The 14,323-nt window shown below is 39.8% G+C and overlaps 1 protein-coding gene across 18 annotated transcripts in view; it reads left to right on the top strand.

Moving 5' to 3' along the window:
• ubr5 (ubiquitin protein ligase E3 component n-recognin 5) overlaps positions 1 to 10,127 on the top strand; it is a 165,403-nt gene extending 155,276 nt beyond the window's left edge. For all 18 annotated transcript variants that reach the window (XM_069920472.1, XM_069920480.1, XM_069920471.1 and 15 more), the window contains 4 exons: positions 1,491 to 1,604; positions 7,320 to 7,464; positions 9,246 to 9,331; positions 9,468 to 10,127. In XM_069920472.1, coding sequence (XP_069776573.1) covers positions 1,491 to 1,604; positions 7,320 to 7,464; positions 9,246 to 9,331; positions 9,468 to 9,680 — 558 coding nt within the window. In that variant the 3' untranslated portion in view covers positions 9,681 to 10,127. The remainder of the gene's footprint in view (positions 1 to 1,490; positions 1,605 to 7,319; positions 7,465 to 9,245; positions 9,332 to 9,467) is intronic.
• The last annotated feature ends 4,196 nt before the right edge of the window (positions 10,128 to 14,323 follow it).

Below are 14,323 nucleotides of genomic sequence, written 5' to 3'. Positions count from 1 at the left end.
AAAACAAACAAACTAATTAAATAATCCAAGTAAGAAAAATAAAATAAAAGGGCTAAAAAGAAAACATGCACGTTGCCTGTGCCATGTTCCATTTCCTTAACTCCAATTATTTTATAATATCCATATTTCACGGGGAGGGGGCAGCTAGTCAATCTACATACCCATGTATTTTAGATATGGCTGCCACATTTTAATGAATGTGTAAGTGATTTTTCTCCAAGGGAATGTATTTCTGCATTTCTATATTCCATTGTGTGATATTTAATGAGGAGTCAGACTTCTATATAACTGTTGTACACTTCCTGGCGACCTTTACAAACTGAATGTAATATTTGCATAATCTAAAATTCACATTTCCTGTATCACCCAAAAGTTACAATTCTGGATCTTGTGGAAAATCCACATCTATAATTTTTTTTTAAATGTCCCCCAGTTTTTCCAAGAAGGGTCTCTCTCACCTTGGTTCATAGCCAGGTGGAGTGGACAAAGTTTCCTATCTCCACACAATATGCAAATAAGTTATTTTTAAAGGGAAGAATTAGGACCTAAATGACCCTGCCTAGGTCTAGTAATGTGGAGATCCTAATTCAACAAAGGAATATGTGTAAATTTATTTCTCAAATATATTACATATTCCAAATTGAGGGCCCAAAGCCAGGCTTACACAGGTCAAGGTAGAGATGGGAGTCTGACTTGGGCACAACAATAAATGATGTCTAGATGGTGTGACTGGGGTCATTAACGCCAGATACAGGTTGGTGCAATATAACTTTTTGCACCAGCTGTACCTCATACACAAAAAAGACATAAATCAAAGCCGGAAAATTCAGAAATGTGTCTCATAATTTTTCACTCTTGCTTTGTTCACTGGAAAACAAGTTTGCTGCTTCAAATGTAAAAGTCACCTTTCTTCAGCATAGGGAAAATTCTAAATTGTCAAACCAATATAGAATGCAGCCATGTACAGGAAGTATTCAAAGCTTCCTTTTTGTCAAGCCAAAATTCGGTGCTTTCCCCAACTGTCGGTACAGTTAAATTCCACATTGCCTCCAAAATGGATCAAAAAATATTATGCAATCCCCATGTCAAATGTTGAGTGGTGTTTAGCTTGGTGTTCTCCAGTGTCTGCCTATTTATTTCCACCCCACCCCCACCCCCCCCCCCCCACACCTTTCCAGTTGTTGGAGAACATGTGGGATGTGGGATGAAAGTTCCATTCATAGAACTAAAATAATAAGCGTAATTATTAAAACTTGCATGCACAATTAATGTCACAATGGTGTTTATTACATTCTTAAAATTAATTGAGCCTTTATAAAGATATCTTGACATTTTCAAAAGGCTCTTGACATCAAAGGTGAACCTTCTGTTTGTTTTCTGCTTTGATTGGTAGAAACAGTCTGAACCATTGCCTCTCTAGATCTAAAAGTACACAAATTCTTTCCTTATTTTCCACACTTAATAAATGTGAACACTTTTCTTTGTTGCAGGTTGAACTTGTTCCTGGTGGAGCCAATATTCCAGTCACTCCTTTGAATGTTTATGAATATGTTAGGAAGTATGCCGAATACAGAATGTTGGTGGTTGCTGAGCAGCCTCTTCATGTAAGTCTGCGTCTCATGCAAATTTGTGGTTTTGCTGGAGAGATCACTTATGAAGTCAATTCATCACAGTACCGTAAATCTGTTAATGCTATGGAAACACTTTCTATTATTGCTGAAAATGTGCTCTATCAGTTCATGACATTTGCTCTGATGTGAGGCATTTCCAAGATTAAAAATCATTGAAATGTTTTGCATTCCCTGCTGTTGGAAAATACACTATTTGATGTTTCTTGTGTTCATTTCATTGTGTGCACGATCATTTCAAAAAAACCATGCAGTATTGAAAACTTAAATAGAGGTACACGATCCTTTATGCGGAACCCTTGGGGAACAGTGTGTTCCGAATTTCAGAAAGCCCACCCAAATTGTGCTGCCGTATCCACCCCCACCCCTTTTCAGTCCCACACCCGTCTCCCCCGACGCGGTCCCTCAGCCGTCTCCTCCAACCCGTGGTCCCCCGGCCGGCTCCCCTGACCACCGGTCCCTCAGCCGTCTCCCCCGGCCGCCGGTCCTCAGTTGCCAGATTTTGGAGCTTTCCGGATTTTAGATGTCCTGATAAAGGATCGTGGACCTGTATTAATCTCACTGAAGATGATTGAAATCCTAGAATGTAAGATGAAAACATACCAAAAAGCAACAGTGATGTTTCTTCCATCCTCTCCAATTCTACATAATCTGTTGGGAGAAAAACACAACACTGGAGATGTTTGAGAAATTAATCCTGACACTCAAAAACAAGCTGGCAGGCATAAGAAGACTGTAGTCGATTTTCTTGGAGAACTCTAGCAATATAATCAGTACACGTTTGTTCAGTTGCATTCCTGCAGTGCAAAGCCACAGAGATGACTAAGAAAAAAAAACTAGCCAATCATGTTGGTACATGAACCCACAATGCCTTGACTACATTTTGTATGCCATGATATCAGCAACAGTTTTGACAGGGCTAGGGTTAGGGCTAGGGCTAGGGCTAGGGTTAGGGTTAGGGCTAGGGCTAGGGTTAGGGTTAGGGCTAGGGTTAGGGCTAGGGCTAGGGTTAGGGCGAGGGCGAGGGCGAGGGGGAGGGGGAGGGGGAGGGTCTACATTCTTCCATATTTCAAATGTATGCATTTACTGGGTAATCATAACCTATCAAATTCATGCTTTTTACTCAAGTCTATGCACACTGACTGAATAGATAATGTGACTTTTTTTATTTTTCACACCATAAATCACAATAGCCATGATATACACTTTTTCTTTTTCACACATTTACAGTGACTTTTTCTCCCCCCCCCCGATCTCAATCAGATATTAAATAAAATAACAGAAAACAATATACCAAAGGATAATGTGACTTCTTGAAGTGTTTATTTTGGTCAAGCTTTTAAGAAGCTCAACCTCTGTAATAAGCTCTTTTAACCTTCATGTCAAACAAGTACCTCTCATTTGAATCACCTAATAAAGGAATTCATACCTACCTCCCCCTCCATACTGTTTGGGACAAAGACACTTTTTTTTCCTTGCCCCTGTGCTCCACAGTTTTAAATTTGTATTCAAACAATTAACGCGATTAAAGTGCATATTGCAGGTTTTATTCAAGGTTATTTGTGAAATTGCAGCACTTTATACATACCCCTCATTTCAGGGCACCATCTATTTGGGACATGTAGTATTTTAAAGTAGCCATGTTTAGTACTTTGTTGCATATCCCTCGCATGCAATGACTGCTTGAAGTCTGTGATTCATAGACATCACCAGGTGCTGAGTATCTTCACTGGTGATGCTCTGCCAGGTCTACTCCAGCCATCATCAGCTCCTGCTTGTTTCTGTAGCTTCTATGGAAGGCATGCTCATATGGATTTAGATCGGTTGACTGACTTGGCCATTCAAGAATTTTTAGCTTTGATAAACTCCTTTTTTTCTCAGCAGTATGTTTGGGATTGTTGTTTTGCTGTAGGATGAAATGTCATCCAATGTTTGGAGGTGCCATCAGAGTTGCATCATCACTGAAGATGTGTGCCAGTACCCGTTCCATCCCAGGCCATAACACTCCCATTACCATGTTTCACAGATGAGGTGGTATGCTTTGGATCTTGAGCAGTTCCTTTATGCCTCCATATTTTGCTCTTGCCATCACTCTGATACAGGTTAATCTTGGTCTCATCCATCCTCAAGTCCTTTTTCCAGAATTCTGCAGGCTCTTTTAAATTCTTCTCGGCAAACTGTAATCTGGCCATCCTCTTTCTGTGGCTAACTAGTGGTTTGCAACTTGCAGAGCAGCCTCTGTATTTATGTTCATGAAGTCTTCTGCAGACAGTAAGTCATTGACAAATCCACACCTGCCTCCTGAGGAGTGTTTCTGGTCTGTCGGACAGGCGTTTGGGGACTTTTCTTCATTTCTTCATTATGAGGAGAATTGTTCTGTCATCAGCACTGGACGTTTCCCTTGTCCTACCAGACCTTGTGCAGTTACTGAGCTCATCAGTACACTCTTTCTTCTTTTTTTTTAAAAAATTTTTTATTTTTCACACCATAAATCACATTAGCCATGATATACACTATTTCTTTTTCACACATATACAGTGACTTTTTCTCCCCCCCCCCCCCCCCCCATCCATTTTAGGTATACAATCTAGGTTGACGCTCTTTCTTCTTAATGATGTTCCAAACAATTGATTTTGGTTTGGGGATGTCTCCTACTGTGTTATTCTTGGTTTTCAGTTTCTTTGTCTTTCATTGGCACAACTCTGGTTCTCATGTTTTTAAACAAAAATGGCAATTACAGACTCCAAAGGTGATCAAAAGCTTAGAAGCTCTCTTATACCTGTACCAATGAAGCAATTAAGCATATTTGAGCAATCGCAAACACTTGTGAAGCCAATTGTCCCAAATATTATGGCGCCCTGAAATGTATAAAAAGTGCTGCGATTTCTACATGGTCAAACCAAAACGTGTATAAATACCCTTTAATAAAATATGGAATGTGTACTTTAATCACATGTGAATTGTTTGATTACATATGTAAAACTGTGCAGCGAGGAGGAAATAAAGGGGAAAAAATGTTTGTCCTAAAATTTATGAAGGGCACTATATATGCGTGAATCCTGCACAACATCCAACCTTGAGCTGTTAAGTAGAAATAGCATTTGTCCCTTAGTGACCTTCACTATGCATCTTTCATTAGGCATCCATGTCGACCTGAGGTGTGAGGCCTCATGGCGTTTGGATCGTCCGAGGTGGGGGGAGGCTTTAGGCGGACTGTTGCTCTGCCGCCTTGAGAAATTGACTTGATGATTTCCCTTTTGAAGCTGACAGACTTTATATCTTAAGTCCTGCTGATGCCGGTAAACCTGCCCTCAGATGGCTGCGGTTGGACTTTTTGAAACATCCAAACAGAATTGCCACCAGACTTGTTCTTTGAAGTCTGGTGTTTGTAGCACTGTGTTGTTCATATGAAATTGGTAAGTTGTTCATTGCTGTGATTGGAAGGAACAGCTTGGGGTTTAAATAATTAATGTTCTAGGTTGGATAGTCTATGTAAAAAGATGGCTGCGCCAGTATATTTTGGCTGCCTGTGGTCATTTAGAGTAACCAATTTTTTCCTAATTGTATGCTCAGCACTTTGGATCAACATGTGTTTGTTAAATGCACGATATAAATAAACTACTACGACTATTAAATGCTAATCTTGCCTGCATCAGCCAAACAGATACCATGGTTGAAAGAGCAGGACAGAGATGGAATATTCTGCAGTGAGGGGCTTATTAACCAATTCCAAAAAGTTTTTTCACCACATACAAGTCATAAGAAAGACCCTCCATTTCTTTGGTTAAATACCATTCTAGTGTTACTTCAGCTCACCTCCAGTAGGACAAGATTTTTTGATCGACACTGTTCTTTCCTTCCACCACAGAGGATGGCTTTAGTGTGTTATGTGCAAAATACATATGACAGTTTTTCACAGTTTCTCTCAAAACCATTACCTTTGCTACCAAAGATGAGGACAATAATTTGGAGCATTCCCACCACTACAAACATTGCCATTTATAGTTGGCCAGAATCACCATTCTTTCATCCTTGATCTGGTCTGGGGTTCAAGTTCCGCGCTGTCTGTAAGGAGTTTGTACTAATGTCCCGATTACTGGTGCTAACTGCACCGTCCCACAATATTTCCTGTTTTGAGCTTTGTTCTACCTTTGATATGTTTACATGGTGGGAGGGTTAATTTCTGTTTTTCAGCATTTTCTGTGGTCCGGCAATGGCCAGGTCTCTCTGTTGCTGGATTAAAGTCACCGGTTCAACCTGCAATGAAAAATGAGGAGCAATATTCTCACATGTTCCCACTATTTATATTCAACCCAATTCAGACACGGCATTTCAACATGCACATAGAGTCAGTCTTTACAGATAAGTGGTGGAGGCCTGTGTCGTGTTTAGAAAGTTCTTAATTTGATTTTCTGTGAAATCTCCTGGATGAAACAGGAGTGCTCCTTTTAAACTTGGCAGCCAGTGCGAGATCTCCTTGGCCCAGAACAGGCATGTGTTACCAGAGCAAAAAATAGCCAGCCCTAATTTTATACCATGAATGCTTTCTTGCTTGTGTAGCATTTTTGGGAACCTTGCCCTCTTTTCACTTGTTTTCAGACGGGTGACTGTCCCAGATTATTTAAAGCTTGCAATTGATCCTGCATAACTTGTCTTCTGTGACTACAGTTGACAGAGGGATGGAGTTGTATTTGTGTATTGATCTATTTATTTTAATACTGTCTCACTTCATCTGAACAATATCACTGTTTTTGTGTACTTTTCTGGCAGCTATTAGATCCTTTGATTTCAACTATATGAAATTTCTGCAAATGTACAATTACGTTACTTTGCTCATTGACTCCTACATTTGACTTGAACAATTCATCATCCTGACCTAGTTAGTTAATGAGGCTCTTTAGAACTTTTCTGACACGAACAATGATGACTTTTTCAGCTATTGTTCAACACTGCCACTCATAATATGACCAATGTTGTTTTCCAGCCACCCACCCACCATCATCATCCCACAGCGACATCTGCCAAATGCAGATCCAGAAGATGGATTCTGTGGCCTGATGCTCCACAGGGGCTTGCCTGCAGTTTGGATCCTGCACAATGCTGCGGAGAAGCCTCATTTCCACAGCTCCCCTGTCCATTTTGAAAGCAAGCAAAGCCCAATCCAGATTTTTTTTTGCCATCTTTCAAAACTAATTTGTAAATCTTTTCATCTCATTGTAATTTAATTTTACTCAAAATTTTGATTAAAATATAAACATTTTTGAGTAAAAAAAACACTTAAAGGACAAATAATTTAAAACTCCAAAAAAATCGCCACCATTTAACCTGGCGCATGATCCAGAATAAATGCTGGTGGATCTCGTCAGGTTCCAATGATCTTGTTTGGAACTTGGCATTCATGGTTGAGAAGTCCCAGACTTGCTGTCTTGTTCAGAGTTGTCAGCAAATCTCTGCTCATCAAGCCACACTTTCAAATGTCCATATCTTGCCTACAACATGTCCTTTTTTTAAAACAAAGTGACAATTTTTGATTATACATGCCTGCTGCTTCATTTGATAACCAAGAGTTATCTACATTCTGTCTGGCCTTCCTTAGTAATAAAACATTACAATTTGTATGCTCTCAGTGACCACAGTTACATTTTCTTCATACAATTATAGTCATTAATGATGATATTTGGCCATTTATAGGCGATGCGGAAAGGATTGCTGGATGTTCTTCCTAAAAATTCACTTGAAGATTTAACAGCAGAAGATTTTAGGCTCTTGGTCAATGGCTGTGGAGAAGTGAATGTCCAGATGCTAATTAGTTATACATCTTTCAATGATGAGTCGGGTATGAAACAAAAAATTGCTTGGCATTATTGGCATATATTAATGAGCTTTTGCTATTCATTTTTTTTGTGCATGAAATATTTAGCGCAACGCCTTTACAGCGCCAACAAATGGGACCAGACCAGGGTTTGAATCCCGCGCTGTCTGTAAGGAGTTTGTACCTTCTCCCTTTGTCTGTGTGGGTTTTTTCCAGGGGCTCTGGTTTCCTCCCACCCTTCAAAACCTACCAGGGGTGTAGGTTAATGGGGTGTAAATTGGGCAGAACAGACTCAAAGGGCCAAATTGGCCTGTTACAGTGCTGTATTTCTAAATTATTTAAAAAAACAAAATTTAATTAAAAAGGATGCACCAGAACTTGTGCGTTATCTTGCATACTGTAATGTGATCTGAATTCTGCCAAATTTTGGATATATTTTATGATAATTTTACATCATGGAGAGGTAATATTACATTGGAGTGTGAGTTTGTGAGGCTTAAGTGTTATTATTTTTCTTCTCTTTAGTGGCAGCATGGCCTAAATATTCTCCAAAATTGTTAATATTGATGGCTTGTTAAGTTTACTAGCTAATTGAAAAGAATGCTTGGTGCTATGTTTTTTGTGTCTTCCCACCAGAAGGGAGACTTTTCCCTTTGCCATTTTGAAATTGCAGGTTTAAATAAAGTTCAACTACGATTATCTGAAATGGTTGGGACAGGGCCTATGTTGGATAAACAATTTTTTCGGATTAAAAACAGCCCAGTAGCAACAGCAAATCACTTGTCTCAATGTTTAAACAACATCAAACATCAACGGAAGGCTTTATAAGCATTAAAATAATTCACACCAAAAAAATGCTAGCCGCAACACTGCTGCCGATCACCGAGACCTCCCAACCGCCGCCGATCCCCAACACAAACTCAACGCTGATCAGAGACCTCCCAACCATTGCCGCCGATCACCGAGACCTCCCAACCACGCCGATCCCCGACACAAACCCAACGCTGATCAGAGACCTCCAAACTGCTGCCTCTGATCCCCAACACGAACCCACTACCGCTGCTGATCCCCGGGGAGGCTTCCTGCGCCGGTGGAACACTCACTGGCAAGTCAGCAGGCTCCTGTCTCCTCGTCACTGGAGCTCCCGACATCCAAGTCCTGACTCCGAATCCTTCCCTAGGCCTACTACACGCACACCAGGGTGCGTGTATGGTATTAGGCCAAGGGGAAGGTTCAGAGTCCGCATCCGGTGGGGAGGGTAGGGGGTGCCACTGAGCCTGGGGTCCCACTCCTGCCTGAGAGGCTGCTCTCCTTGATGACGCCAGGACAATGGATTCTTCTGATGGCGTGCGGCTGGGAGACAGTGGCATGCAGTTTGAGAGGGAGAGTTGGAGAGAAAAGTCAATAGGGGAAGGTAAAGAAGAAATGGAAAGTGAGAGGGGAGGAGTTAGCTGAAACGAGGACCTGGCTCCGAAAAATTTCAGATAAAGTTGCTGATTTGTTTTGGATATTTTCACTTACCCAAAATGTTAAAAAAAAATTGGATAAATTAGGATTTTGGAGAATCTGATTTTGGATAACTGGAGTTGTACTGTGTAATAATCTTTTCATTAATAAATTGGAATGTTGTAGCAGTATCATCCAGATAACTATTGAATTTATTTGCTTTTGTAATTAAATCCTCCACTGAGAAGTTATAAATTGACATTCTTGTATGATTTAAGATGTACATTTTAATAGGGGCACTTGTTACCCTATTAGATAAGGTTAAAATTTGCATGTGACAACTTAAAAATTTGTTTCAGGAGAAAATGCTGAAAAGTTATTACAATTCAAGCGGTGGTTCTGGTCCATTGTGGAGAAGATGAGCATGACAGAAAGGCAGGATCTGGTAAGACTAAAGTAAATGTTACTGGGCTAGGAAATTGAAGGCTTCAGCAAAATAATTCACTGGATTATGGTAAAACCTGTTTGTTTAATGGGATTCATTAGAAATAGTTTGAATGTCAGTTTTCTTTCTGCATTAGGTTTACTTCTGGACATCAAGCCCTTCATTACCTGCCAGCGAGGAGGGCTTCCAACCAATGCCATCAATCACTATTAGACCACCTGATGACCAACATCTTCCAACTGCAAACACCTGCATCTCACGCCTCTATGTCCCACTTTATTCCTCCAAACAAATTCTCAAACAAAAACTGCTACTAGCCATCAAGACCAAGAACTTTGGTTTTGTGTAGAGTATAATAAAATGTGTGTACTGTGTGTAATAATATAACTAGGTCCAAGTTTTGTAGATTACTTTTTCATTTGTCTATAAAATTTATGGAAGTTAATGCTGTCACACACCTGGAGGTTCTGTGGTGGTGAACATTCCTGTATTTGGCTTGTAGCTGAAAGCCCAAACCACAGGCTGTAGCAGCTTTGACTGTAACCTTCTAGGCTTCTGGCTATTCAGTAACTTGTTAGCCTAACCCCAGCCAAAGATTACAGCAGATCATGTATTGTTACACTGTGATTTATGGTCATTTGGCCTCGGAGAACTGAAAATGTTTCTGAAATTTCACTGCTGCCTTTGTCGAAAGTTTGATCAAAGGTTCTTGTACAGAGGGAAGTAGGGGAATTCCAAATAAAACGAGAATGCTTTACATTTTGTGTGTGACTATTAAACCTGATGGGAAAAGCCCTTTTGTTTGCCTCATCCATTCATTATTGGATAAATTTTAAATGAAGTATTATGATTTGTTCATTTTAATATTGCCGTAATAGGTGAAAAAGATTATTTGTCCTTCTGCCAAGTCATGGTTAAACTGATTTAAACTGGTATGCACTCATTTAATTTATAAGGATGTTTAGTTTTGGTATTGACAATACTGTTCAGTCACAAAATGTAAAACTGAGCCTTTTGTGCAGGTTGTGCAGTATGCTTCTATTTATCCAAGCTACTTATTAAAAAAAATCATTGGTTTGGGTAATCACTAAGTTTAACAAATGGGTTATTGAAGATATCAAATTGTGTACTGTACCAAAGAGTTGGCAAATCAGTGCACATGTAGAAAAGTGCATTTTTATATATTAAAAAAAAATAAAGGAAATTTGCATTCACTGTTTTTGGTGCAGTTCACACACTCCTGTTGCCTCCTTCAGAATCACAACTTCTTCCCTTCCCTTTTGTGACAGCTTCTGCCAAGTGTTGACATGCAAGTGCAATAGATCATACTGAAGTTATCAAAACTTTTGTAATCTATGTACAAACCCATTACTTGTTTTTAGATCGCAAATACTCCGTTCTTGCTGTGTTACAGAAGAAAATATATGCCATGTTGATGCACTTTGTGGTGCATCACACTATGTTGGCCTTGAGCTTTGAAGATGACAAACTTTTCAATTCAAATTTTGTAGAATAATCCCTTGATCTGTTGCAACTGGTAGAATATTTATGGATCTTCATGCTGCTTTTTGAAACCATATGGTGTACTGTTTAACTGATTCTCTCAAGAACCTCATGTTAGAAATATAGGCTGTGGATTCCAGTAACTGAGGAATAGATCAAACTGAATGCCCAGCGTTTCCCATGCTGAACTCCAATGGAAATTTATTAAAGCAGTGCCAAGATTCTGTATCTGAAGGCTTTGATCCAAGTTTATCAGTTTGACTTGTGACGAAGAAACTTTGATAACTGAGATTTGACTGAATGGTATGGTTGAAACCCACCTTCTCTCTGTGCATCCTTTAATTTTCTGAAGGAAACACAATGACCAGAAGAAAAGGATGACAATACAATGTCAACATGGATTTCAAAAAGTAAAGTTTTGCTTGTTTGTCCTTGTTGAATCCTTTTGAGAGGTAGCAACTAAACTTTCAAAAGACATTGAGAGAGGAACCCTAAAATAGTGTAATGTTAAAATAAATGGACTGGAGCTGAGTAGTGAAGTGTTAGTTGGCTTCAGAGTACAAAACTGGAATGAGGGGTAGATGTTTGAAAAGGAAGAAAGTGAGCAGGGGAGTTCTGCAAAGGTCAATACTGGGGCTAGTGTTCACATTTGTCATTGATTATTAAGCCAATGGAAATATGCTGTTCTATAATAAAATATCAGTGTATCGACGGAGGATGGAGTGTGCGGGGTTCATAATGAAGAAACAAAATTAATTCTCGAGTATCAATGAAGATCCATGAAGTCATTAATAATCTTGCAGCATTTGCAAATGAGAATATGGAATCTACTACACAGAGTATCAAAGCACAAATCATTTAAGGAGATATTGAATAGATGACTAGTCATAAATACATCACAAGACAGGTCCTTTAGCTCACTGATTCCACACCAGCCACTATTGTATAACTAGATTTGATTATTTTTTTAAATTTCATGCTACTTTGCCATCAACTTACCACAGATTCTACTACTCAAGTTCTGGAATCATCTGAACCATCTCCAATGGATCAACTTGTAATCTCAACATATGATACTAGGAAAGTTGAAAGGTTTCACTCACCAGTTTGCTGCACTTGTCTAAGCTTAGATTCTCAAACATGTTGTCATAAAATGTCTTGAACTCATCTTGCTTGCTTTGGTCACTTTATTTGCAATGACATAAAGGGCAAGATGACATTCTTGAGGACAAAAGAATGATGGAAATGCACAGCAAAGAGAAACTAAATTAATGTTGGGAGGTGGAAGATTTCATCAAACTTTCTACCCGTGTTATTAATTTTGTTACTCTTTCTGCAGATGATACTGCATGATCATGACAGTTCTTGTTTTTAATTCGGATTTACAGCAGCTGCAGTTTTTTCAATTCTGAGGAACCCCACTGAGGGGAGGGACGGGCTGCACCTTCATTTATGTGTGCCGTGGTTGTACTCATCCCCAAGCGGACAGCGGTTCACCGTGTCATGGGGCAGACACTACTCAGCCATCTGTTTTGAGTACTCGCACATTGACTTATAAGTAGCTCAAACCAACAAAACTCTTTCTGGTTGAGAGATCTCCAATCTTGCCATTTTGTTCAGCCAGAAATCCCCAAGTACCATCTGGTACCTCTGCGTGGTTGTAAATATGATGGTAGATTTGCAAGGACATGATCGTTTATTACATTGAATAATTAGGGTGCAGAGGATAGTCAGGCTGCTGGCAGAGATGCGGCATACAGGTTTGAACTGATGAAGATGATATCTGACACGAGTTTCAAAGTAAAATTTTGCTTACTGAGGTTCATGAGCAACTGGGTGGTTGGATGATGACATAACATTCAATAATTTTCATTTTGTGCAACCGCATGAAATTAATCAGTCTGGCAGTTCTGAATGGAACAAGGATCACATTCCTCAATGAGGAATGCAAATAAAACCTCTGGGTTCCCAGAAATACACAGCATTGTTAAACTGCTGTGCCTGGCTGCATTTACCTTGGTGTTCAGGGACACTTAAGAAGAGAAGCTTGGAGTTTCAATAGAAACACGTGTTCATTTTCTCAACATGGAGACAGGTGCTGAATTGTCTTCTCTGCTCTAGGAGTCTGCCTCGTCTTCTTTGATAACTTTTTTTTTCTCCCTGTTTCATTGGTTTCACTGTTTCAACTGCTCTGGAACATTTAAAAAGAGTTTACAAAAAATGAGAGCAGAACCTGCATCTGCATGCAGCCACTTAGTGGCTGAGTATGGACAACTGTGCTGGGAGCATTTATTCATTTAAATAATGTCAGGTGTTGCTGTTGTGTGGTAGGTCCAATGGATTGGCTAAGCAACAAATCCAGCCAAAATCTGCCATGCAAGAAATCAAAACAAATTTCAATCTGCCAAAAATAATCTGTAAAGTCATCTGAAATATCAAGAGTCGTGCTAGGTACCTGTTAATTTTTTTGATGGCAGTTACCAGTAAATGGATAATTAGTTTGGTGTGACCTCATTATTAAAATGCAATGTGCACCCTTGAAGTTGAGATCTGAACAAATCCTTCGTCATTAGATTATGTTGTTAATAATCGTATGAAAAGTATTGAAACTGGGCCAGATGTATTTCTTCTACAGCCTGGCCTTTCAACTGGTGGAAAAATTAAGAAGGTAAATATGGGGAAAGCTTCACTAATCAATTATTTTTAAACTACTTCATATGCTAGGAACTGCAGTAAGAACAATTAAAAGTAGGTGAATTATAATTATAGAATTTCTCCTTAAAATAACCATGGGAAATAATTTGGGCTATTGTCTGTTATCGATGCCAATATTTTTTTTAAAAAGGGACTTTGCTAGACTTTACCGAGTCTGTTCCCTTTAAATCTGGGATGCCAATATTTTTTTTAAAAAGGGACTTTGCTAGACTTTACCGAGTCTGTTCCTTTAAATCTGGCCAAGGACTGCACATCATTGGACGGGGAGTGCCTGAATAAGAACCAATTTGTTGCTGATGCACTGATGGGGAATTGATTGTTCCTCTCCACAGATGCAGGTGAAGGTCCACTGGATGGCTCATTTGGTGATTCCCTTTCTGGGTGATCGTCGGCCCTGCTCGTTCAATTGCCTCACACCCAAGGGCGCATCTTAGTCTCGTCATTGTTATCCAGTGGGTCACTACTTGGGTAGTGGACCGTTAGACAGGATTGGGGTGAGGAGGGGGTGGTGATAGAGGGGTAGGGGAGGAAGAAGAGAGAAGAGGGGGGATTTGTTTGTGGTGAGTATTGGTTGTTTGTCTTGGGCCTGATTTCCTCGGTTCTCTCCTGTAGACCTGTGGTCTCCCTCTTCCCGGATGATTGCTGGTGTATGGTGTTTGGTACCCCAGCTATTGGAAGAGGGCTTCGCCAGGGTGTGTGCTGATGTGGTGTGTGATGCTTGGTGTCTAGGGCTATAGTGTGGTGGATGGTGTAGTGTCTGAGGGTCCCTAGTTT

This window comes from Narcine bancroftii, chromosome 2 (assembly GCF_036971445.1).
Source record: "Narcine bancroftii isolate sNarBan1 chromosome 2, sNarBan1.hap1, whole genome shotgun sequence".
NCBI classification, from domain to species: domain Eukaryota; kingdom Metazoa; phylum Chordata; class Chondrichthyes; order Torpediniformes; family Narcinidae; genus Narcine; species Narcine bancroftii.
Note: the sequence above shows the minus strand (reverse complement) of the source record. Positions and strands in the feature narration are given on the sequence as shown.